Raw genomic sequence first — 27863 nt, 5'->3', positions numbered from 1 at the left:
TAAAGGCAAAGAAGACAAGCGACCCACAAAAAAACATTTTCCTTTTTGGAAGAAATGCAAGCTATACTGAAATTCCCAACTGTTAAAAGCAACATTGTCACAAAACTTCAGACTAGTGACAGAAAACTGTGGCAGAATCTTTTTTTTTCTGGACTAAGTGTGGAGAAGGACCTAAAATGGGGAGTTATTTCCATGAAGACCTGTGGTTCAGGGTGTGGTTGAAGTTGTTGGTCGGTTCACCAAGGTGGTTGATTTTCTTGCAAATGTTTTGTCTCCCCCTGGGTGACACCTTCAATGCTGTGTAGCCTCCAGATGAAGCACTGTTGCTGTGATCGGCCCTGAATTTATACAGTTCTGTCTGTTGTGGTGGATGGTCCTGTTTCCGGTTTTGTACTGTTCAACTGGGACAATGTTTCAAAACTGGGACAGGCTAAACAAAGACAAGCTCGGGAATTCCTGGAGGGCTGGTATTCATCCATTGGCACTATAAACAAATATTTAGGTTAAGCCATTCTGTGTCTCAGCTTGTTGTTAATACCTTTAATACAATCCTGCTGTTTGAGAAGTCCAGGGATTCATTACACTTTAAAATTGGTATTAAAAGTCCAAAATTGAAATACTGGCCCTTGGGAGATCCCACAGCATACTTCCCATCAATCTGAAATGCAACAATTTACTAACTTGCCTCAACTAACCTTGCTGAAAATATATTGCTGGAAAAGCGCAGCCAGTCAGGCAGCATGCTAGGAACAGGAGAGTCAACGTTTCGGGCATGAGCCCTTCTTCAGGAAGTTCTCCAGGAACTAACCTTGGTCAATCATTTTTGTGACTGACAACTGAATAATATTTCTGATCCTTCACATGCAGCATCGTGGTGTAGCTGGTGGTACTAGATGAAGAAAAATGTCTTTAGATTTTCTTTTTCAATTTTAGATGTGACTTCTGTTTTGCCTAATGCAACAATTTATTCTTTAATTGATGTACGAGGCAGCAATGTATTCTAAATGTTAGTTACCCCTCCGCATACTGAGCAATGCTGAATGTTCGGAACTGGATTGCATTCCTGGAAAGAGTGGGAAACAGTGGCATTGAAGTAATGGCACTGGACTAGTAATTCAGAATCCTGAGGGTAATATGCTACTGATATTGATTTATATACCATCAGGATAAATGGTGACGTTTGACTCCAATAAAAATCTGTTATTCTGAGAAAAACTAGCCTAATGGTGATCACAGTCAATTCAGTAATACACATATATTTTAGGGATTAGATTAGACTTACAGTGTGGAAATACTGTATGCAATTCTGGCCTCCCTCCTGGAAGAAGGGTGTTGTGAAACTTGAACAGGTTCAGTAAAGATTTGCAAGGTTGTTATCAGGTTTGAAAGGTTTAAGCTGTAGGAAGAGGTTGAATAGACTGGGGCTATTTTCCCTGGAGCATCGGAGGCTGAGTAGTGACCTTATAGAGGTTGATAAAAGCGCATATACTATCCAAATCCCTGTAAACATTACTGTAACTGCTCATTAAGGTCTCTTTCTTTCACCTGTCCCTGCCATTCTGGTCATTTCCTCTATTTTACCTGGTCAACTGTGTATCTGTCACTCTTTTTGTGTCTTCTCTTTATGACTTGTAAATGTCTCCCTCGCATTTAGTTCCAATGTCACAAAGCCTTTTATCTCTATTGTTCTCCATTAGATTAAAGCATTAATTTACCTATAGCTCATCTACCATACCACTATTACATTTTACTTCTTCTTGCCTCAGCGTTCTTTCTCCCTGCCTTCATTACCGCCACCTTTCTCCCTGCCTCCATTACAGGCATCTTTCTGACTGCCCTCATTACAGCCATCTTTCTCACTGCCCTCATTACAGCCACCTTTCTCCCTGCTCTCATTGCAGCCACCTTTCTCCCTGCCCTCATTACAGCCACCTTTCTCCCTGCCCTCATTACAGCCACCTTTCTCCCTGCCCCCATTACAGCCATTTTTCTCCCTGCCCCATTACAGCCACCTTTCTCCCTGCCCCATTACAGCCACCTTTCTCCCTGCCCTCATTTCAGGCATCTGTCTCACTGCCCCCATTGCAGCCACCTTTCCCCCTGCCCCCATTGCAGCCATCTTTCTCCCTGCCCTCATTACAGCCACTTTTCTCCCTGCCCTCATTACAGCCACCTTTCTCCCTGCCCTCATTACAGGCATCTTTCTCCCTTCCCTCATTGCAGCCACCTTTCTCCCTGCCCCCATTACAGCCACTTTTCTCCCTGCCCCCATTACAGCCATCTTTCTCCCTTCCCTCATTGCAGCCACTTTTCTCCCTGCCCCCATTACAGCCACTTTTCTCCCTGCCCCCATTACAGCCATCTTTCTCCCTGCCCCCATTACAGCCACTTTTCTCCCTGCCCCCATTACAGCCATCTTTCTCCCTGCCCCCATTACAGCCACTTTTCTCCCTGCCTCCATTACAGGCATCTTTCTGACTGCCCTCATTACAGCCATCTTTCTCACTGCCCTCATTACAGCCACCTTTCTCCCTGCTCTCATTGCAGCCACCTTTCTCCCTGCCCCCATTACAGCCACCTTTCTCCCTGCCCCCATTACAGCCACTTTTCTCCCTGCCCCCATTACAGCCATCTTTCTCCCTGCCCTCTTTGCAGCCACCTTTCTCCCTGCTTCTATTACAGCCATCTTTCTCCTTGCCCTCATTACAGGCATCTTTCTCCCTGGCCCCATTACAGCCACCTTTCTCCCTGCCCCCATTACAGGCATCTTTCTCCCTGCCCCCATTACAGCCACCTTTCTCCCTGCCCCTATTACAGCCATCTTTCTCCCTGCCCTCATTACAGCCACCTTTCTCCCTGCCCCCATTACAGCCACCTTTCTCCCTGCCCTCATTGCAGCCATCTTTCTCCCTGCCCCCATTACAGCCATCTTTCTCCCTGCCCTCATTACAGCCACCTTTCTCCCTGCCCCCATTACAGCCACCTTTCTCCCTGCCCTCATTACAGCCACCTTTCTCCCTGCCCCCATTACAGCCACCTTTCTCCCTGCCCTCATTGCAGCCACCTTTCTGCTAACTTTTCCTTCCCTTTCTGATTGGGTGAATGACAGCCAGAGGGCCAAAATCTAACATGAAATGGGAAAGAGACATGGAACCTTCGATATAAAGCATGAAACGAGGACCAAAATGCCTAAAAAGGGAAGCAAAATGGTGATTAAAGAAATTTGCCAATGATTTATTTCATGATTTGACTTTTTATGTATTTTTATAGCACAGTGAAGTATTGCTTGATTGATTACTTTTGCTAAATCTAATGTTCAAACTGATGTTCAGACTTAGAGTCCATTCACCTATTAAATCCTTGTGCTATAAATTCAACATTTTACTGTATACATTAGCTACTATGTTTTCCACCAGGTGAACAATTTACAATTAAGCCAAAATGTTTAATCAATAATTTAATTTCTGGCGTTGTACTAAATATACAAGAGTGATAATCTTGCATCTTGTAATATGATGGTTTGCATGGTGATGGTGGTGCTGATCATTTCTTGCTGTGTTGCAGGGGCCCCACTCTGGCATGGCCAACTGCTGAAGAAGGTTGTCGGCGGAAAAGGTGCACAATTTTCTGGCCTCTGTTTTCTCTGGCTCTACAGCTGAGCTGTATGTACAGTTCTGCTCATGTCTTCCAATGTTCCTTCTAACACTTAACCTCCAGGCATCACAGCTATCAGCAACAACCAGTCCATCATCCTCTTATCTGGCTTGCTTGTACCAATGGTATGGACTCCCAGTAGGTCAAAAGATAAATCTGTACTCAGTATATGGTGGCCAAAGTACCATAAAGAAACTCTTGTCGTGTCTAACCATCATCCATCAGGTGAATGAGACTGTGCCAGCACACACACTGTTGGATTGAGAATGTACAGTACTAAAGACTGATTTTCTCCTCCAAATCTCAAGTACATTGGAGTCTAGGGAATTTTCCCATCTCAGAGTCTATCCAACAGTACATGTCTGTCCCCCTGCCAAATGCAGCTGCTCGCAACAGGCAGGGGGATGCTAGAGTCAAGAGACATGAGATCTTGACAATTGAGATCTATGCCATCAGTCTGCTGCTCAACCTTCGATCCACTGTCAGTTTTGGAATGTCAATCACACTTGCATTGGAAACATTGTGCATTGCTACACATCTCCAACAAATGACTTACTTTAGAAAATGAATATAACGTTGTTGTAGAAAGTTCTGTGGAGAAAACAAAAAAATATATAGTATTGTCACTTTTAGCAAATGATTAATGTTCTTTTTCTGAGAACTCACAACCAAGTCTCTTATCTTATTTGCAATGATTTCATCTCTATAGCAACTATGCAACACTATAAACAAGCAGGTTCTGCCAGATTCTTGGACAGCAATTGATGTTCAGTAAATCAGTCTTGTTGAAAAACTTCTTATCATGTTGACATTTTGTCAATAAGTTTGAATAATGATTTGAATATTGTTTTGTTATGCCTCCTGTGCCCCACGTATACTATTCATATTTTATGTCCAGGAAACAAGACTATCACTAAATGGTTCTATATTTTACATTCTCACAGTTCCATCTCATATGTTCTACGAACTAAATGTCACACTGCTCTGTAAATGTTAGTAACTGAAGACTACTTGTCTGACGATCTGTCCTTTGTTCATTTTGACAGGGAAGTCATTTGAAACCTTTACATAATAATTACTGTGTGGATTACAAATTTATCTGATTGGGTTTTCGGTATGAGTTGTATCTCAGTCAACCAAGATAATGATAAGAGCTTTGATGCCTAAAATGGACAGACTGAATTTGTTACTCTGAATCTGAATAATCAGATGGAAATGTAGTGCCCTCTTAAACAGAAATAAATTAACATTTTTTGTTAGAAAAACGATGCATGCTTTAACTGCAATCTGTTATACCGAGTCAAAGTTCGCTTTTGGCCTTGCCACTGTGGAAATTCATATCACTGCTCCTCTGAAAACTCTGGTTAACAGGAAACCCCTTTCCAAATTATTTCAAAATTTAATCAGACACTCAGTATCTTTTTTCCCTTTAAATTCAATTTAATGTGAGAGAAAAGACAATTTTGCTTTACCCTTATTTGTAGTTAGAAACCCTCAAGGCTTGAAATTCAATCATGAGGCTTATCACCGCTTCCAGAGTGAATGGCGTACAGTCTGCTTATTCCTGCAGAATCACACCATCCTAATACCCTGGCTCCAGTTTTTTTGTATCCAGATGATTCACCACACATTGATCTCTCCACTACACCGCCTCCTAGTTACATCCTGCAAACACACACATGGTTATCGTGCAATAGAGGATTCTGAATTGGTGTTAACCTGATGTTTCACAGACCACTAGCAGATGCGAGTTCAGGATTCTTAATTCACCCCATGCAGGATCTCTGTTCACATTTATTCATCGTTCTTCAAAGGCCTGACCTGTTGCTACAAAATAGGCACTGCCCTAACATTCGTTAAATGTTCAGATATTCAGTTTGAAAGACATTTTTGAGAACCTTTTTTAAGTTATAAAGAGTCTGAAAGCACACTGGAGTGTTACTAGAGGTACTGTTTGCTGAATTCCTGGATGTGTTTCAGAGTGATATTAAATGCTCACTGCCAAGGTAGATCTCCAGTAAATGTCCTGTCCACACAAAGCTTACAACAGCTAAGGGAAGCTGCAGTGGCAGTGTAACTGGGTCTCCTGATGCCAGGGAGATAGAGCATAGTCTGCAAAAACAATAAGACATGCATGTCATCATCTGGTAAACTGAAGTCAGACCTCTCCATGCTCTTTGACAGTGACAGGAGGTTGTCCAGTTGGTCAGACAAAGCATGCGGCACCTCATTGAGTATGCCTATCAGCCTTCTCCATCATGATGCCTCGCTGAGTTTCTCATTTGTGCCCTTTACAGCAAACATGTCCTTGACCTCAGCCACACTTAGTTAGGAAGCAAACTTCCTTAATATCCCTGACTTTGGTGCAGGCCCTTTGTGTCTGGATGACTTACAATGTACTGATCTGGCACTGTACTGAGTTGACAGAGATTGTCCTACTTATATGTTGTAGCAATATCCAAATTGGTGACTGTGATTGTCAGATTTATTCATCTTTGTTGTCTTGGGTAGAGACAAATTAACCACCCCTTGACATTTAATGGTGTTGCCATCAGTATCTTGGGGGTTACCATTGACCAGAAATTCAACTGGACTCCCCATATAAACACAATGATTATAAGAGTATGTCAGAGGCTAGGAATACTGGGGTGAATCCATATTATAGAGGAGGAAGTGCTGGATGTCTTGAAACGGATAAAGGTGGATAAATCCCCAGGACCTGATCAGGTGTACCCTAGAACTCTGTGGGAAGCTAGAGAAGTGATTGCTGGGCCTCTTGCTGAGATATTTGTATCATTGATAGTCACAGGTGAGATGCTGGAAGACTAGAGGTTGGCTATTTAAGCAGGGTGGTAAGGACAAGCCAGGGAACTATAGACCAGTGAGCCTGATCTCGGTGGTGGGCAAGCTGTTGGAGGGAATCCTGATAGACAGGATGTACTTGTATTTGGAAAGGCAAGGACTGATTAGAAATAGTCAACATGGCATTGTGCATGGGAAATCATGTCTCACAAACTTGATTGAGTTTTTTGAGGAAGTAACAAAGAGGATTGATGAGCGCAGAGCAGTAGATGTGATCTATATGGACTTCAGTAAGGCATTCGACAAGGTTCCCCATGGGAGACTGATTAGCAAGGTTAGATCTCATGGAATGCAAGGAGAACTAGTCATTTGGATACAGAACTGGCTCAAGGGTAGAAGATTGAGGGTGGTGGTGGAGGGTTGTTTTTCAGACTGGAGGCCTGTGATCGGTGGAGTGCCACAAGGATCGGTGCTGGGTCCACCAGTTTTTGTCATTTATATAAATGATTTGGATGTGCATATAGGAGGTATAGTTCGTAACTTTGCAGATGACACCAAAATTGGAGGTGTAATGGACAGTGAAGAAGGGAACCTCAGGTTATAACGGGATCTTGATCAGATGGGCCGATGGGCTGAGAAGTGGCAGATGGTGTTTAATTTAAATAAATGCAAGGTGCTGCATTTTGGGAAAGTGAATTTTAGCAGGACTTATTCACACAATGGTAAGATCCTCAGGAGTGTTGCTGAACAAAGACACGTTGAAGTGCAGGTTCATAGCTCCTTGAAATTGGAGTCACAGGTAGATAGAATAGTGAAGAAGGCATTTGGTAAGCTTTCCTTTATTGGTCAGAGTATTGAGTACAGGCATTGGGAGGTCATGTTGCGGCTGTACAGGACATTGGTTAGGCCACTGTTGGAATATTGCGTGCAATTCTGGTCTCCTTCCTATCGGAAAGATGTTGTGAAACTTGAAAGGGTTCAGAAAAGATTTACAAGGATGTTGCCAGGATTGGAGGATTTGAGCCAAAGGGAGAGGCTGAACTGGCTGGGGCTGTTTTCCCTGGAGCGTCGGAGGCTGAGGGCTGTCTTTATAGAGGTTTACAAAATCATGAGGGACATGGATAGGGTAAATAGGCAAAGTCTTTTCCCTCAAATTGGGGAGTCCAAACTAGACGGCATAGGTTTAGGGTGAGAGGTGAAAGATATAAAAGAGACCTACTGGGCAACTTTTTCACACAGAGGGTGGTATGTGTTTGGTATGAGCTGCCAGAGGAAGTGATGGAGGTTGGTATAATCGCAACGTTGAAGAGGCATTCGAATGGATATATGAATAGTAAGAGTTTGGAGGAATGTGGGCTGGGTGTTGGCTGGTGGGACTAGATTGGGTTGGGATATTTGGTCAGCATGGATGGGTTGGACCGAAGTGTCTGTTTCCATGCTGTACATCTCTATGACTCTATGAGTTACTCATCTCCGGGCTCTCCAAAGCCTGTCCCCCATCTACAAGGCAGAAGACAGGAGTACAATGGAATACTCCCCACATGTTTGCATGAGTCCAACCCCAACAACACTCAAGAAGGTTGACACCATTCAGGACAAAGCAGCCACTTCATTGACACCACATCTACAAGCATTCACTCTCTCTGCTATCAATGCTCAGTAGCAGCAGTGTGTACTGTCCACAAGATGCACTGCAGAAATTCACCAAAGACCCTTTGACAGCACCTTCCAAACCCAAGACCACTTCCATCTTGAAGGGCAGCAGTACATGGAATACCATCAACTGCAGGTTCCCCTTCAAGCTACTCATCATTATGGCTTGAAAATATATCACCGTTCTCTCACTGTCAATTGTTCAAAATCTTGGAATTCCCTCCCTAATGGCATTGTGGATGAACCTAACACACATGGACTGTGGCGTTTCAAGAAGGCAGCTCACCACTATCTTCTCAAGAGCAACTAGGGACAGGCAATAGATGCTGGCCAGCTAACGATGTCTCGGACCCATGCATGAATCAAAAAAGGATGTCCAGGACCCATGAGTCGGTCAGATCTATGAAGGCTTTTTTTAAAAAAATAGCTCATCATTTTGAAACAGAAAGAATGTGACTGAGGACCCCTGTGATTTAATGAAAAGTTGTTTATACTTTTGAGCTTATGACAGGCAGTGTAAACACATCAATGCCATTATCTTTGTTTTTAGTGCAGTTCAGAAAACATCAGGATTGAGTTCTGAAGCAAGGTGTAGTTTCTTTTATCGCAAGATCAGTTTAGGGGAGTATGTTATCCAAGGTCAAGCATCTAGTTTGTCCAACTTCTAGACCAAAAGACTTTGAACAGAAATTCGTGTCCTATTGGACTTGAGAGTGACTGTTGAAAATGTGTTGCTGGTTAAAGCACAGCAGGTTAGGCAGCATCCAAGGAATAGGAAATTCGACGTTTCGGGCATAAGCCCTTCATCAGGAAGGGCTTATGCCCAAAACGTCGAATTTCCTATTCCTTGGATGCTGCCTAACATGCTGTGCTTTAACCAGCAACACATTTTCAGCTGTGATCTCCAGCATCTGCAGACCTCATTTTTTACCTTGAGAGTGACTGTGACTTGTATCAACACTCTCACAGAAATTCAGTCATCTCTCATTCTGCATAAGGTGCCATCTTTCTCTGTAGATTACACACCAATCCTGTAATAATTGTCACATTGACTTAGTGCAAAAATCATATCGCCACACGTGAAGTGTCTACTTTCCCCAGGACTCTTTGTACTCCAATAATCCCCCATCATTATTGCCCAATCCACCTGATTTAGGTTGACTTGGGCTAAGCATTTAGTGAGCTTCAGCCACCACCTCCTCACTCTTACTTACATGCCAGGAATTCATGTCTAGTTTCTCAGGGAAGGAGTTGAGAACTGGAGAAGGCCCAGAAATAAGGAGGCCATAAATAAGCCGGTTAGTAATGGAAATAAGGTATGGAAAACATGGAGATAAGGCTGTCACTGGTCGATTGTAAGATTCTGAAGGTGCCATTTAAAGCTTGAGGGGAACAATGCAAACCTTTTTCTCGACATTAAGATTCTGATTTATTTTCAGTCTCACTGTATTTTCCCAACTTTGTTGCCATTGCTCACACACCAGGGACTAGGGAGTTGTACCAAATGAGGAGTAATTGTAAGGATTGGGGTATTGTAAAACACACTGAGGGGTACATTGAGAAGAACATCAAGACAAAATGTTTTTTGTAAATAATTTGTGCCTTACAGAAGAAAATACTTCACTCTATATTCATGCATGTGCTCCAATGCCTAACTATAATTATAATCTGTACAACCAACCCAGGCCGAATTGAAACATGAAAATGTAATTTTTTTTTCTGTTCAAATGCCAAGTGTATATACAGTAAATGAATATTTGGAACAAAACTACATTGTGGTTGAAGTTGTAGCACAGTTTATCAAACACAATGGATTACAATGTTGTTTGCACTTTATTTAGCCATGATATCTGCTTTCCACTGATCAATTTAATTTGCAGACGCTTCCAACCTTTCTTCTCAACTATATATAATGTCAATGGGGGCTGTCAGGGCACAATGATAATTTTCCCTAACTCTGAGCCAGGAGGCCTGCGTTCAAGTCCCAGCTTGCTCCAGAGGTGTGTCATAACACATCTGAACAGGCTAACTAAAAATATCACCAGTCTGTGAACTCGTGTTTGTTAAAATAGAGTGGCACAATTCATCTTAAATGATACCCCCAGCTTCTCCGTCTCCGTATGCTGCCTTGACCTGAAAAGGAAGAGAATGACAAGATTTAATATTCTGTGGTTTGAGTAAACAGAGAGAGATAAATGGATGCTGGAAGCCACTGGGTTTAGTCAAGTATTATGGGCAAGGGTGAGATTTCAGTGTGAAGTGATGATGAGGAGGAATAACTAACCTGGGGTGATTAAAAAATAACTTCATACAACTGCTTTCTTTATAAATGTCAAAATGTTCAAAGTGAAGATTAGGAGCCAAAATAAAGTTAATGAGCTGAACTGAACCTGTCCTGAAACCTTACCACTAACTACATGTTGAAATGACCCATCCCCATTATGTAGAATTGCATTGAACTTATTGTATTGGTCAATGCCGTCTGGCTCAACTGATTATTTCTGACTGACAGGAACTTTGATGCATGTTAATACTTCTAAATATATCAATGTATTCATCTACTGTTTTCTTCCTCATCTATTTGTCTAGATTCCCCTTAAACTGACCTATGCTTTGACTTCAACCACTCTATGTGGTGACAAGATCCATGTTCTAATGAATTAGTCTTGATGAAGTTAATTTGGGACTGTGTTATATTTATGGCCCATAGATTTGCACTGCCTGTGCACACAAACATCTTCTATATCCTCATCCTAGCAAACCCCTTCATAATTTTAAAGACTTAAATTAGATCACCTTTCAGCTTTCTCCTTATTACAACAAATAATCCAGAGTGAATCAATTTTCTTTTGACAGCAGTAATTTTTCAAGTTTTGCTATTTATGTAAATCTTTATTTTCTTCAGTGTCTTTATATTGAAATATGGAGATATATGTTGAAACTTAAAATATGTTAAATCAAGGTTATACATAAGATTAATATAATTTTCTTGCTTTGTGAAATTCCTATGGAAATGAACCACAGTGGTTTGAAAATCAGAATGGCAGAGAACTATTTAACAGTAATAGATTGGAATGGGATCTCGGAGTCCTTGTCCAGCAGTCACTGAAAACAAGATACATTGGCCTTTGTTTTGCCTTTGACATAGCCGTTTTGTGGGTTTATTAATAAACTCATAGATTTTTACAGCACAAAAAGTGGCTCTTTTAGCCATCACATCCATATTTGTTGTTAAGCACCTATCTACTTTATTCCAATTTTCCAGTATTTGACCAGTATCATTGTGTGCTGGGGCACTTGAGGTAATCATCTAAGTACTCCTAAATGTTGTGATGGTTCCTTCCTCTACCATCCTTTCAGGCAATGACTTCCAGATACCTACAATCCTCTTTCTTAAATCCCCCTCCAAACCTCCTACCTTAAATCTGTGTCCCTTCCTTATTGAGTCCTCTGCCTAGTGAAAAGTCTTATTTATCCAAGCCCTCAGTATTCTCTACTCTGAATAAACATCCTCAGTCTATTTTGTCTGTCTTCATAGTTGAAATGCTCAAGACTAGAAAATATTCTGGTGAATATCCTCTGCATTTTTCTGGTGCAATCTTCCTATGGTGTAGTGACCAGAATTGCAACAGTACTCCAGTTGTGACCCACCTAATGTCTTATGCACCTCCATCATAACATCTTTGCTCCTTATTCAATGCCTCAACTAATAAAGGTAAGATACCTCAAGGCTTTTTCACTATCTTATCAATCTGTCTTTCTACCTCAAGGTCACACTGGTCCTCTGCACTTCCTCTGGTCTTGCACTCATTGTGAACCCTAATTCTAATCCTTGTTGGTCTTCCAAAAATGCATTACCTCACACTCTTCAGGATATGTTCCACTTGCCACAGTTCAGCCTATCTATATCATCCTGTAGTCTAAGGTTTTCTTCTTCACTGTTTACCACACCACCAATTTTCATGTCATCTGCAGGCAGACTGGTCAAACTTCCCATATTTGTGTCTTGATCACTAATATACACAAACAGCAAGCGACCAAGCATCAAATCCTGAGGTACCTCACTGGACACACGCTTCCAGTGACAAGTACACCCTTCAACAATCAGCCTCCACTTTCTGCCACTAAGCCAATTTTAGATTCAATTTTCATGGGCTCTTACCTTCTTGACCAGTTTCCATTTGAGGTCAATGAACATATCCATTATACTAGCCTCTTCCACAGATTTAGTCAGGTCCTTGGAATATTCAATCAAATCTTTTAGATGTGATCTCCCTCAACAAAGCCTTACTGACTAGCCTTGATTAATTCTTGTCTCTTCAAGTGGAGATTAATTTTGTTCGTCAGACTTTTTTCCAATAGCTTTCCTTCCACTAATGTTAGATTCGCTGACCTATCATTGACAGGTTTATTCCTTAAATAACAGCGCCACTGTTTGTTCTAACTATCTTTAGTGCTAATAGTACTTTACATTTTGTAACCCCCAAACATTGAGAAATTGTGATTCCAAATCTCAAGTCCAAGTTGAGGTGAGCAGCAATAGTGTTTCGGGAACACCACTTGTTGTCTTTGATCTGTTTGAGTAAACAGCTTTAACAGCTATGGTCATGTTTTCACTTTGTGGTCAGCGTGCTATTCATTCTATCAATTTCTCTGGACTACAGAAGACCTGATGTTCAGGGACTCAGAGGATTTGGGGAGCAGGCAGGAAAATTAAAACTCAAGGTCATCCACGATCATATAAAGTGATGGAGCAGGCTTGCTGGCCTTATCCCTGCTCATATTTCTTGTTTCTTTGTCAGTATCCTTCTCACTGTTGACTCCAGAGGCCCAATATCCACCTGGGGCTCAGCACTGGCCTGGCTTCAAGGCAGTTTCTGACTGACAGTAGCCTGGGCTGTCACAATCATTGTCAACTCTCTGTGTATGTTGGTGATGTGGTCTCACCAGGTTGTGACCATGAATGTACTTAGAAGATCATTTCCACTGGCATGACAGTACCTGTGCTGCTAGAGGGTGTGGAGGAATAATGTGAAGCTACAGACTCCTCAGAGCTAGATGACTGTCTCCCAGTCTTCTGATGTCTTCTGGTCTTGGGTTCAATCTGACCTGCGTGAAAGAACATAAACATATAAATACCAGTGCATCTGTGGTTTAGTGATACTGCTCTCATTCCTTAATCTCTGGGTTCAAGTTCAAGTGCACGACTTGAACAGAAAAAAAAACAAGGTTGAAATTAGTGCATGACTGAAAGAATGCTACACTGCCAGACTTACAGTCTTTTGGATGATATTTTAAATGAAGGCTACTGCTTGATTTTATGATGGTTATATGCATGGTCCAAGCCACTATTTCAAGGACAGCTAACCCTGACCTCCTGCTCAATATGTATCTTGCAGTCTACATCACAATGAAGGGTAATCCATATTGCTGTTTATGGGAGATTGCTGTGCTTCATTGAGCTTCCGGGTTTCCTACATTACACCAGTGACACCAGTTCTAAAGCATTGACTGTGAAGTGCTTTGAATGCAGTGGTTGCAAATATCATGACAGGCAAATAAATATTTTTGCAAGAGTTACCCCAGTTTCAGGGAGGGGGAGGGGAAAGAAAACAGGGAACCATAGTCCTGTTAGCCTGACATCAGTAATCGGTACAATATTAGATTCTTAAATAAAGGATATGATTACTGGACATTTTAAAAATAATGTCTGTGTAACTAACCAACTAGCCATTTAATGAGACAGCCAACATGATGGATCTTTATGAGGGTACCGCTAACAGAACGGATAAGGAAGTCTCAGTGGCATAATTGGATTTTCAGAAGGCTTTGATAAAGTCCAACAAAGGATGTTACTCAACAACATTAAACCACAGGAATTGGGAGTAATATATGATCATGAGTTGAGGATTGATTAACTGGAATAAATCAGAAAGTTGGAAAAAATGGATCATTCTCAGATTGGTAGGCATTAGCAGCTGGATACCTCAAAGATCACTCCATGGTATCCATCTTCTCACAATCCCTTTCAATGATTTGGATGTGGGGGCCAACTGTTATATTTCCAGGTTTGAGGATGACTCAAAACCTGGTAGGAATTGAAGTTATGAAGGGCATACAATGAATCTTCAGGGATTTTATATTGAATAAGTGGGCAAGAGTTTGGCAGATAAAATATAACGTGGATAAGTATGAGGTTATTTACAATGGTAGGAGGAATCAAGATGCAAAGTATGTCATATATTTTCAATGGTCAGAGATTGGGAAGTGTTTACATCCAAAGGGATCTTGGCATCCTTGTTTTTAAGTCATTAAAGCTAGCATTCAAGTACTGTATGCAATTCAGAAGTCAACTTCCAGATTAGTCTTTATCACAAAAGGATTTGTGACCAGAAACAAAGAAGGTTTGCTCCAATTGTACAGAGCACTGATGAGCATGCACCTTGGCTATTTATTGTGCAATTTCAGTCCTCTTTCATCAGGAGGGATATGCTTGCTGTAGAGAGTGCAGAGTAGGTTTGCCAGATGATTCTAGGATGGTGGTGCTGTCCTGTGAGGAGAAACTGTGGAGTGTATTTGCTGGAGTTCAGAAGAAAGACATTGGTTAGGCCACTGTTGGAATATTGCATGCAACAGTCTCCTGATGTCTCCTTCCTATTGGAAAGATGTTTGAAACTTGAAAGGGTTCAGAAAAGATTTACAAGGATGTTGCCAGGGTTGGAGGTTCTGAGCTACAGGAAGACACTGAACAGGCTGGGTCCGTTTTCCCTGGAGGGTCGGAGGCTAAGGGGTGACCTTATAGAGGTTTACAAAATTATGAGGGGCATGGATAGGATAAATAGGCAAAGTCTTTTTCCTGATGTTGGGGAGTCCAGAACTAGAGGGCATTGGTTTAGGGTGAGAGGGGAAAGATATAAAAGATACCTAAGGGGCAACGTTTTCATGCAGAAGGTGGTACATGTATGGAATGAGCTGCCAGAGGATGTGGTGGAGGCTGGTACAATTGCAACATTTAAGAGGTATTTGGATGGGTATATGAACAGGAAGGGTTTGGAGGGATATGGGCTGGGTGCTGGCAGGTGGGACGAGATTGAGTTGGGATATCTGGTCGGCATGGACGGGTTGGACCGAAGGGTCTGTTTCCGTGCTGTACATCTCTTTGACTCTATGACTCTATAATAAGAGACAATTGCATAGAGACTTTTAAAAATGCTTAAAGGGACAGGCAAAGTAAATGTCTCCCCTGGTAAATTTGTTTCCCCTGGCTGTGGAGTCTAGAACAAAAGGACACAGAATGACAATAAAAGGCATTTAGGATTGAGATTAGGAGAAACTTCTCTCAAAGATAGTGACTATTTAGAACTCCATGCCCCAATGGGCCATGGAAACTCAGTCATAAATTCGGTTCAAGGCAGACATTGATAGGTTTCTAATTACTGATGACATTAAAGGATTACAGCAGACGATGTGCTGGATGTCTTGAAATCCATGCAAAGTGAATAAATCCCCAGGATCTGATTCGATGTACTCTAGAACTCTGTGGGAAGCTAGGGAAGTGATTGCTGGGCCTCTAACTGAAATATTTATATCATTGATAGTCACAGGTGTGGTGCTGGAAGACTGCAAATATGGTGCCACTCTTTAAGAAAGGTGGTAAGGACAAGCCAGGGAACTATAGACCAGTGAGCCTGACCTCAGTGGTGGGCAAGTTGTTGGAGGGAATCCTGAGGGAAAGGATGTACATGTATTTGGAAAGGCAAGGACTGATTAGGGATAGGCAACATGGCTCTGTTCACGGGAATGCATATCCCACAAACTTGATTGAGTTTTTCGAAGAAGTAACAGAGAGGATTGATGAGGGTAGAGTGTAGATGTGATCAACATGGACTTCTGTAAGGCATTCGATAAGGTTCCCCACGGGAGACTGATTAGCAAGGATAGATCTCACGGAATGCAGGGAGAACTAGCTAATTGGATACAGAACTGGTTCAAAGGTAGAAGACAGAGGGTGGTGGTGGAGGGTTGTTTTTCAGACTGGAGGCCTGTGACCAGTGGAGTACCACAAGGCTCGGTGCTGGGTCCATTATGTTTCGTCATTTATATAAATGATTTGGATGTCAGCATAAGAGGTACAGTTGGTAAGTTTGCAGATGACACCAAAATTGGAGGTGTAGTGGATCATGAAGAAGGTTACCTCAGATTACAACAGGCTCTTGACCAGATGGGCCAATGGGTTGAGAAGTGGCAGATGGAGTTTAATTCAGATAATTGCGTGGTGCTGTATTTTGGGAAAGCAAATCTGAGCAGGACTTATACACTTAATGGTAAGGTCCTCAGGAGTGTTGCTGAACAAAGACACATTGGAGTGCAGGTTCATAGGTCCTTGAAAGTGGAGTCGCAGGTAGATAGGAAAGTGAAGAAGGCATTTGGGTATGCTTTCCTTTATTGATCAGAGTATTGAGGACAAGAGTTGGGAGGTCATGTTATGGCTGTACAGGACATTAGGCCACTGTTGGAATACTGTATGTAATTCTGGTCTCCTTCCTCTCAGAAAGATGTTGTGAAATTTGAATGGGTTCAGAAAAGATTTACAAGGATGTTGCCAGGGTTGGAGGATTTGAGTATAAGGAGATGCTGAACAGGCTGGGGCTGTTTTCCCTGGAGTGTTGGAGGCTGAGGGGTGACCTTATAGAGGTTTACAAAATCATGAGGGGCATGGATAGGATAAATAGACAAAGTCTTTTCCCTGGGGTCAGGGAGTCCAAAACTAGAGGGTGTACATTTAGGGTGAGAGGGGAAAGATATAAAAGAGACCTAAAGGACAATGTTTTCCTGCAGAGGGTGGTACGTGAATGGAATTAGCTGCCAGAGGAAGTGGGGGAGGCTGGTACAATTGCAACATTTAAAAGGCATTTGTATGGGTACATGAATAGGAAGGGTTTGGAGGGATATGGGCCGGGAGCTGGCAGGTGGGACTAGATTGGTTTGGAATATCTGGTCAGCATTCACGTGTTGGACCAATGGATCAGTTTCATCTGTACATTTCCCTGACTCCATGACTATTTGGAGCTAGATGAGAATACAGATGATCCGCTATGGTATGAAATGGCAGAGCAGACTCGAAGGCTGAATGAATCTCTGCCTGTTCCTATCTTTTATGGTCCTCATAGTAAGCAGTTTGGTTGGAAGTGACATCCTTCTTCTTGATGATCTCTTCCTCTCGGACAATGTAGCAAGCAAAAAGGGCCAGGGAAACATCAGCTGGGCTTGCCATCTTCAAAACTGTCTTCCATTTCCCCTCAGCGGAAGGGTCTATTACATAAATTGTCTTTATGTTAGAAATGTTAATTACACATTGTCCCAATGATGCAAATTTCCAATTAGCAACATGACTAATAATCACCCATTTAATGATAACTAAGGCCTGTAATCAATGTCACCTCTTATGTTATTGTTTATGTTTCTCATTGTGTGTTAACTAGACCTGACACTCAAGCTCAGTGTTATATTTATATAGGAATACTAACCCTTTCTTTCTCTGAAATAAGAAAGTATCACTTTTCAGCTAAGCTGGTTTAATCTATAGAACATTCAAAGTCCAGTATCAAAGCAAGAGGCAAACCTTAAAGTGTCCCACCTCCTAGTCGCCTTGGTTACATTTATCTGCAGGGAGTGGAGCACAACAGTCAACAGCAAGGAGGAGAAACATTTAAAGAAACTTTGGTTAAAGAATATCACACTTCCTTAATAATTTCTCCAAATTATAGTAGCTTCAAGTTTTTGAGAGGTCCTGTTTTAGAAGACAGCAGAAAAATTCTCAGATCTTCAGTTTCAATCAGCTGTGAGGAATGGAAGAGGCAAAGTTTAAAAATGCGTCCCAGCCAGGCAACATTTTCAATACCATTGGAGCAATTCAGCAAAAAAACCATGACCTTAAGTCTTTGCTTCCAGAAAAGGGAAAGCTTCATGAGAATGATGAAGAGAGCATTAAACAGAATCTCGACACAGTTTTGTTCCTAAGCCAACAAGTGAACACTGAATTGCTGGAAAAGATCAAAAGTGCGAAAGAGATACTTCAAGCGACAACTGAAATAATCTCTGCTCTATGTGAACCACATCGATTAAGTGTGGGCCACAGAGGTAAAAACAACTGTTAAATACAGCATGCTTGTAACACCAAATAGAACAATGCAATGACTTAATCTTTGTTTAGAAAAGGGGATGTCACACAACAGAATAATGTACTCTTCTATACTTACTGAAAATGATCTCGTTGAAAACGACACATTCAGAATTCAGATGATTTTCCTACAGTTTTGTACCTTGCATCTTTAATAGTCACCACCTTGATGTGAGCCAAGATTAGAGTGGTGCTGGAAAAGCACAGCAGGTCAGGAATAATGAAGGGTCCCTGCCAGAAATGTTGATTTTCCTGCTCCTCTGATGCTGCCTGACCTGCTGTGCTTTTCCAGCACCACTCTAATCTTGACTCTTATCTCCAACATCTGCAGTACTTACTACCACCTTGATGTGAGGCAATTATCCTGTTTTACTGCTAGTGGATTTTTTTTCAGGGATGCTTCTATTCTGGGACTCACAGTTGGCTGCCTAACATGACTGCTCCTTCATCAGCTCATGTCAATCACTCAATTGTACAAGTAAAAGTAATCACCCAAATTTCTGGACCATTCACACAGCTTGGACGTATTCCCTTCTGTGATCTTTAGGTGATCTCTTTAAGTCTCCCTATCAGCTCTATATTTGATTAATCTTGCATTAGCACAGATCATAAAGAGGAAAGGAGGGACATGTATATCCAGAGTTCTACTACTTGAAGTTTTTATTTGCATTTGTATCTATGTTACATGTGCAAGTATTTCTCATAATGGGGAGACAAATTGACAAAGGAACCAATGTGACTTTAGTTGGTTGTCACATTTTTCCAGGTACCATTTCCAATTTTTTTCTTTTGAACAATGAGGAGAGATGGGTTTGGCACTGGAGGGTAGTCAATGTTTTCAAGTTGATTATAGTCCAAAAAGTGGTGGGGAACTCCCCAGTGCTCTGGAGTGGAAAATGGTTTTAGAATACCTGGTTATACATGAGCATACTTTGGTAGAGTCAGGGAAAGCAAACCTTAGCTTCCACCAACTAATATCTATGTTCTTTGAATTTAAGTGAATGAATGGTCGGGACGTTTGAATTTTACACATATAAATTTAGTTTTGGAGCCTCTTGATTATGGCAAAATCTAATCCTGCATACAATTTAATGATAGGACTTCAAACAATTACCAAACTTTGTTTAGGCAGCACATAACAAAATGCAATATGAAAATAAATCTTGACTTAATCTGTGTTGGCATGATTGTAAAGGAGGGAAATGTGGCAGGCAGGAAGCTGTCAGAACAGCAAAGTGATCAGTAATCAAGTAACTATTTTTGTGATGTTGGTTGAAAGATGGATCTTCACCAGCACATCGAGAGAATCCTTCTGTGAATAGTCCCATAGAATATACATGGTCAAGAGTGTGGTGCTGGAAAAGCAGGCAGCATCCGAGGAGCTGGAGAATCCATATTCTGAGCATAAGCTTGACTCATTCCTGATGAATAGTTAATGTTCAAAACATTGATTCTCCTGCTCCCCGGATGTTGCCTGACCGGCTGTGCTTTTCCAGCACCACATTTTCAACTCTGTTGTCCAGCATCTGCAGTCCTCACTTTCTCCTATAGAATATACATGGTCACCTGAGAGGGCAGCTAGAACTTTGATTTCATGTCTCATGTAAAAGGCATCACCTCTAACCATGCAGTGTTTCCTGACTACTGCTTCGATGTATCATCCAATATCTGCATGGAAGACCTGCAATGGGCTTGTGCCTACAACCTTCTCACTCAGATGTGTGGATGCTTGTATTGAGTCAGGCTGACACATACATACCATCTCACAATGTAAAAGACAATGGAGATGTTTTATAGGGCCTGCCAGAATGGGAGATATGGCAGGAGGGGTGGAATTTAATTAGATAGGACTTGAAATGTTGCATTCCCAATAGCAAGTTCACAATTAAAGATTAACTTGGTAGCATGTCTGTGGTGGCATAGACAGAGTTGTCAGGAAGAGACTTTTGTCTTGATCAGAGAACATAGATTAAAAGTAAGGGGCAGGAAATTTAAATGGGATGTGGGGAAAGTATTTTTTCACCCAGAGGGTGGTGGGAATCTGGAATTCCTATAAAGATGGTTAAAGCAGAAAACCAGATATCATTCAAGAACAATTGAGATGTGCACTTGCAGGGTCATGAGGTCGAGTACTGGAAAATGGGATTAGAATAGCCAGGCAGATGCTTTTGACATGATGAGCTGAAGATTTCACTGACTTTATGACTAAAAAGCCAAAGCTCGAGTATTACATTGTGATGTTAACAAATCATACAGCTACAGTTTCACTTTTAACTGAAATCGACTAACAAATTTCTCTAAACTACCTTGAGGAAAATGCTAGCCGTTGTGTTGTTGCACCAGTTTTCTTATTCTATTAGAAGCTGCTGTCATTCTCAAAGTGTTGTGATTTCTCCTGCTCTTCTTCCTCATTATAAGGACCAGGAATGTGCCCACTGATAAGAACATCATAGCTGCTTAATGCAGAAAGTGTATGAGGCTGTGGTGGCAGTGATACAAAATATATTGCGTGCTCTGAGTCTGATTGCACTTCATATTACACAGAATTACATAGTACATACATTGTGGAAACAGGCCCAATAGATCAATGTTGGTCATTCTGACTCTCTCACCTTCCTGCATCTAACTGTTTGAGCATAACCTCCTATTCTGAGTAAAGGATGCTAAACATGCTCATGAACATTTTTTAGTTATTTCAGTACAGACCTAAGCATGAAGTTCCATTTAATTCATGAAGAATATTGCTGCCAAATTTCAACTGCTCTCTTAGAAGGTGTTTTACGAGCATCTGAATTAGCAGAAGCCGTCTGCCATCTTAAGCCTGTTCCACCATTCAATAATTGCTGATCTTATTGTGTATCAAATTCCACATTGCTCCATTGCCGATAACCTCAGATTCCCTTGTCTGACAAGAATCTATGTACCTCCTCCTTATAAATATTCAATGGCCCTGCCTCCCCCACCTCCGAGGCTGAAAATTCCAAAGTTGCACAACCTTCTGAGAGAGAAAAAACATTCTCCTTATCTCTGGCCTTTAACTCTGCTGTGATGTTTTTACTATGTCTTTTAAAAGATAAATGTGTTTTCCACAATTACAAATACCACTATATTGGAAAGCTTTCGGATCTTTTCGTTTCTCATTCTTCCATTGAATCCCTCTTCAACAGATCAAGTCAAATTAGGTAACCCTTTGTGTTTAACATGTGGTTTTAAGATTTCTAGATGTGAAATTAATGTGGTGGCAGTTTTGCAGGAAGCCAAAATTTAAAAATGGGGAAAAATTCATAAATTAGAAAGTAACCTTAAGCTAATAAATAACACATAAGATTACAAGAAGTGAGAAGGATTGTGGAAGGTAATGCTTTCTATGGTTTTAAAGTTCTGAGAGAGATTAAGAAAGTGCCTGTGCAACAAAATAAACTTGTGCAATAAGTCTTGCCTTTAACATTGCTCCTCCTCCCTGGAGCCATATTGTGAAATCATTGTCATTGGATTTTAACAGAAGCAAAAGGAAAAAATTCAGAGAGGTGTTGAGGGAACAATAAAAGGCAAAAAAAAAGTTCGAATGAAGGTAGAATTAGGCTGCAGGAATGATCATAAATTACAAAGTAGAATCTGTGCTCTCTCAGACTCATTTTGCAATATTCAATTTTTCTATACCATTCTTTTTCAAATTTTCCCACATTTGCTGATTTTTCTCTCTCACTTAACCTAGCTAAATCAGCCTGTAACTTCCTTATGTCCTCTTCACAGTATAACTTTCCTACATAGCTTTGTGACATCTGCAAACTTGGCAACCATAAGTTTGCTCCCTTCATCCAAGTCATTGGTATGCATTGCACAAAGCTGAAACCATCATGTGATCCCACTCATTACTTCCTGCTGATCAAGGAAAAGCCACATTTAGGCATACTCTCTATTTTCCACCAGCCAATCTTCTATCTGTGCTCATCTGTTATCTCCCCGCCCCATAAGCTTCCGATTTTGCATAATACCTGTCATGTGGCACCCTGGCAAATAAATTAGATCAGGTTCCCTATAGTTTGGAAACAGGCCATTTGGCCCAACAAGTCCACATGACCCTCCAAAGATTAACCCACCCAGACCTACTTCCCTCTGACTAATGCATCTAACACTAGGGGCAGTTTAGAATGGCCAATTCACCTGACCATCACATCTTTAGATTATGGGAGGAAACCAGAGCACCCAGAGGAAACCCACGCAGACACAGGGATAATGTGCAAACTCCGCACAGACAGTTGCCTGAGGTTGGAATCAAACCCAGATCCCTGGTGCTGTGAGGCAGCGGTGCTAACCACTGAACTACTGTGCCACCCAAATAGCTTCTGAAAATTCAAAGACAGTACATCTCTCGAGTACCCCTTATGCAATGTGCATGTTACTCCCTCAAATAAGTACAATAAATTGATTAAACATGATTTCCTTTTAACAAGCCGAGCTGACTCTTCCCAATTACCTGAAATTTTCCAAAGTGCCCAGCTATAACTACCATAATAATAAATTCTAACATTTTTGCACCTGCAGAGTTCAAGCTACCTGGCCTATATTTGTATTTCCATTTCCTACCCTCCTTGAATGGAAGAGTTACATTTGCTTTATTCCAGTCCAATAGAATCTTTCCAGAATTGAATGATGTGTCCCGACCCTCATGAACCACCTCTTGTGAGATCTGAGATCTGAGTTCCACATGGAGAGGGAGGCTCGTCAGTTTGTAGCTGCATCAGTATAATCATTGCCACTTTCCTCATGATTAATATTTCACTAAGTTCATCTGTTCTTTCCACTTCCTGATTTATTACTGTAATTTTTATCCTCTATAGTGAAGACCTGAGTTTAGTACATTTTGGATTCTGTTTTTTTACTTTTGCTTAACTCATAATTTTTCATCACTCACCAGCAGCTCTTTCTTTGTTCGAGCTGTGTCTGTGGCACTTAATTGGAAGAGGATCACTGTATCTTCCCTCTTCCCAGAGTGAGGAAAATTGTTAAAGGATGCAACAAGATATAGATCAATTCGAAAGTTTGGTAGAAAATGGTAGATGGTGTTTAATCTAGACAATTTCGAAGTGATGCATTTGGGAGGTCAAATCAAGAGGAAAATATACATTAAATGGAAGCATTGATACAAAAGGAACTTAGGATACAAGTCGACAGTTCCCTGAAAGGGGCAACACAAGTGGATAAGATGGTAAAGAAGGTGGATGGCATGCTTGTCTTCATCGATCAGGGCACAAAATATAAAAGTTGCCAAGTCATTTGGCAGTACAAAACTTATGCTAGACAATATTTGGAGTATTATATGCAGTTACGGTTGCCACACTACCAAAAGGATGTGTGTAGGCTTTGCAGAGAGTGCAAAAGAGGTTTACCAGGATGTTGCCTGGATTGAAGTGTATTAGCGATAAGGAGAGATTGGACAAGCTTGGATTGCTTTTGCTAGAACGTCAAAGGCTGAAGGGCAACCTGATAGAAGTTTATAAAAAGATGAGATGCATGGATAGGGTGGATATTCAGCCTTTTTCCCAGGATGGAAGTGTCATTTATTAGGAGGCATAAGTTAAGGTGAGAAGGGAAAGTTTAAAGGAGGTGTACAAGGCAAGTTTTCATGCAGAGAGTTGCCCTGCTCCTCGGATGCTGCCTGAACTGCTGTGCTTTTCCAGCACCACTCTAATCTAGACTCTGGTTTCCAGCATCTGCAGTCATCATTTTTACCTAATTGTAGGTATCTGGAATGCACTGTCAGGGACAAAAATAGAAATAAATACGACAGCAACATTTAAAAGGCATTTAGTCAGATACACAATCAGGCAGGGAACAGAGGTGCATGGACCATGTGCAGGTAGATTGGATTAGTTTAAAATAGTTTCATGATTGGTGCAATCTGTTCTATATTCTATGTTCTCCAACTGCAATTTCTTTTCCATCCCTGAGCAGACATCTGGCACCCTCGTGCCAGGCAGACAACAGAGCTTTGTGAACTCAAAACAAAAGTAGAAATTGCTGGAAAAATCAGCAGGTCTGGCAGCATCTGTGGAGAGAAAGCAAAGTTTTCTTTTCGGATCCAGTGACCCATTTTCAGAACAGACCCTTCTGAACTCATGCTGCTTCTACAACAAACAGTGTCAATCCTTGTCAGTATGCTGTGCCTTACGAACACGAAACTTGCTCACCCGACCTGAATAGGTTCCCATAGCACAGTCAGTTAACTCACTCATCCTGCCATCTCCCTTGCTCATTCAAGCAAGCAGAAAATGTCACAAATCTGTTGGCCAGCTTAAAGCCTGATACTCCTGCCCTTGTGGTCACCTTGCCTACCTAACTGTCCTTGTCGCTGAAAACTGACCAAATCAGAAGTGTCTAACCTACAGATAGACCACCTCCTGAATTAAAGTGCTCAGGAAACATCCCCCCCCTCTAATACGCTGAAGTATCTACAGTTCGGTCTCCAGCTCACTGACTGTAAGCTGAAGTTCCTGCAGCTACCTTGCACTTAAATGGTAAACATACGCCAAAGACTAATGGAAGAAATCCCAGTCTTTAGGAAGGACGGAGAAATGAGGTATTTGGTGAAGTTTGGTGATAAATGAATCGGGAGGGAATAGAGGGATATGGATCCTTTAAGTGAGGACAGTCTTGGTATGGAAGGGCAAAATGTCTCAGTGCAGACTTGGATGGCTGAAGGGCCTGTTCCTGTGCTTATTGCTTTTTGTTCTTTATATAAAAGGGTCATTTTTTTCACACACAAGGCCGTGTGTGTATGGAACGAGTTGCGAGATGAAGTGGTGGAGGCTGGTACAATTACAACATTTAAAGACATCTGGATGGATATATGAGTAGGAAAGGCTGAGAGAGGTATGGGCAAAATGCTGGCAAAAGGATCTAGACTATTTTGGATATCTGGTTGGCATGGATGAGTTAGATGATAGGGTCTGTTTCCATGCTGTACAATTCTATGATGCTGTGACTCTAAGAATCTCTTTTACTATCTCAGAAGTGTACAGTCTGAGATAAAGGTTGCATGTGCCAGTGTTTGGCATAAATCAGTTATTTCCATTTGTACCTTGGGAAAAAATGACAAAGCATTGCTGTCATGCCACAATTCTGCAAATAATTGCAGCGCTCGGTGGGACAGAGGGATCCGGGTGTCCTCGTACATGAATTACAAAACATTAACACAAAGTGTTGCAGGTGAATAAAGGCAAATGGAATATGTTCATTTATTACAAGTGGGTTAAAATATAAAAACAGGAAAATTTTACCACTTGACAGAGAACGTAGAGTTTTCTCATAAATAAAACAAATATGGCCAGAAATTTCTTTGGAGTTGATCCTGCGCTGTCACATCCGGCAAGTGTAGGACCAGAAACAGTTAAATTGAAACTCACAGACTCTGTTTTTATTATCAACTAATCTTTAATTAATTAATTAATCATTTTATTAACAAATTTGATTGTCTGATGAATTCTTTCTTTTTACCAATTACCTTTTTACAGGAAGTGCCGCTCACTTCAGTTATCTGGAAAGGACTAACAATTTTCTAAACCGTGTTATCGTGAGTTATAAAAGTGTAGAAAACAGTCTGCATAATATTGATTGCTGTACCAGTGAGGGCATACATGCTTCCTGTATCTCAATACAAAGCCAGCTGTTACCCAACTCAGAGCATACGCAGCATAATCAGAATTCAGGAAGAGAAAAGAAGATGGAAGGTGAAGAAATCTTACAAACACCTCTGAGTAATTCCACAAATAATCAGGTAATTTCTGAGAATAAACATCACAGCTTGGCAGCAGAAAGGGAAAGCAGTCTTCAACTGTCCAGTCACAGCAATTTTCAACCAGCCCAAAATGAAGTAACTGAAGTAACTGTCGGAATTAAAGATGATAATTTTCAGACAGCAGATGTGAGCTATCAAGGCCAAAAGGGAGTGAAAAATCTGCCCGGAATTCTGACCCCAGATGAAATAGAGGATCAGTCTAGAGCAATAAAGGAAACGAGTTGCAACCCTGAAGTCAAGGACACTGATGGAATTTTAAAATCCAGATCAGTTGGTCATAAATGTGGAGGTGAGGAAATCCATCTTCCTGCTTTTTCAGAAACTGGTGAAGTTGCTGAAAAAAAATTGAACACATTAAATGATAAAAATGAGATGATTATTGAATGTCCAGCTGAAGCTGTGAAAATGGAAGAGCGGAAAGACTGGTCCCAAAGAGAGTAAGCATCTTTCAATCCAGTTCAATTCTGTTTCATTGGCACTGTCAAATTAATGAAAGTGTTACTAGATGTTAACTTTGGCATGTCTATGTTATGATAAAAATGAATATAATCTTCCATTTCATTAAAGATTTCAGTACTTCTTTTTAATTAAAATTAGGATGAAATTTTAAAAAATGCTTTACTTATAAAAGTTCAAGTGGCATGTATTTTGCATGCTAAACCTTTGGATCATACTTTTAATTAACTCATTATGAATTCCAAAGAAACCTTCAATATGTCACTGTGCAGTGCCTCCATATGTTAAAAATGTAACAGCATCAAACTCAAGCAAGCGAAGCACATAGTGTTTATTGTACCCAGCAATGTTGTGGAAAGAGGTTCAGAATAATACTATATGCTATCATTTCCTTATTTGGGTCTGCCTACCCACTATTAATTTACACATTATGGCGGGTAGGTAAACAGCTGGAGAGCAGACATCTTGAAAGCTTTTAGGTTGGTCCAAAATTCAGATTTTACTAACACAGACTAACTCATATATAAAGCAATGTCCCAGGTTGCTCACTGTTGGGATGACCAATGTTCTGTATTTCAGTTTTTATTTTTGCACATGGTCAGGATCACTGGATTAGTAATCGAGTGACAATACCACATGCTGTCATCACCCTGTGTGCTACTAAACTGGTAGATAGAGTCAGAGTCATAGAGATGTACAGCATGGAAACAGACCCTTCAGTCCATCCCAACCAGCTAGCTCATTTCCCTGTAAACTCTTCCTATTCATATGCTCATACCTGTTAAATGTTGCAATTGTACCAGCCTCCACCACTTCCTCTGGCAGTTCATTCCATACATGTACCACCCTCAGTGTGAAAAAGTTGCCCCTTAGGTCTCTTTTATATCTTCATCTTCTCACCCTAAACCTATGCCCCCTAGTTATGGACTCCCCCACCCCAGGGAAAAGACTGTTTATTTATCCTATCCATGTACCTCATAATTTTGTAGACCTCTATAAGGTCACCCCTCAGCCTCTGACGCTCCAGGGAAAACAGTCCCAGCCTGTTCAGCCTCCCCCTGTAGCTCAAATCCTCGAACCCTGGCAACATCCTTGTAAATCTTTTCTGAACCCTTTCAAGTTTCACAACATTTTTCCGATAGGAAGGAAACCAGAATTGCACGCAATATTCCAACAGTGGCCTAACCAATGTCCTGTACAGCCACAACATGACCTCCCAACTCCTGTACTCGATACTCTGACCAAAAAAGGAAAGCATATCCTATCTACCTGTGACTCCACTTTCAAGGAGCTATGAAACTGCGCTCCAAGGTCTCTTTG

General features: G+C 41.2%; 2 protein-coding genes across 2 annotated transcripts in view; one reads left to right on the top strand and one right to left on the bottom strand.

The window, feature by feature from the left end:
* Positions 1-2057: 2057 nt before the first annotated feature.
* Positions 2058-12313, bottom strand: LOC132816351 (keratin, type I cytoskeletal 9-like). The gene is made up of 3 exons (XM_060825845.1): positions 12272-12313; positions 4211-4245; positions 2058-3045 (listed from the first exon to the last, which is right to left on the bottom strand). Exons 1-3 carry the CDS (start codon positions 12311-12313, stop codon positions 2058-2060), a joined length of 1065 nt encoding a protein of 354 aa, XP_060681828.1.
* Positions 12314-17957: 5644 nt separating this feature from the next.
* dthd1 (death domain containing 1) overlaps positions 17958-27863 on the top strand; it is a 32262-nt gene continuing 22356 nt past the window's right edge. Inside the window, exons 1-2 of the mRNA XM_060825761.1 lie at positions 17958-18249; positions 25804-26524. Coding sequence (XP_060681744.1) covers positions 17958-18249; positions 25804-26524 — 1013 coding nt within the window. The remainder of the gene's footprint in view (positions 18250-25803; positions 26525-27863) is intronic.

This window comes from Hemiscyllium ocellatum, chromosome 1 (genome assembly GCF_020745735.1).
Source record: "Hemiscyllium ocellatum isolate sHemOce1 chromosome 1, sHemOce1.pat.X.cur, whole genome shotgun sequence".
Taxonomy (NCBI): domain Eukaryota; kingdom Metazoa; phylum Chordata; class Chondrichthyes; order Orectolobiformes; family Hemiscylliidae; genus Hemiscyllium; species Hemiscyllium ocellatum.
This window is presented reverse-complemented; position numbering and strand designations above follow the sequence as displayed.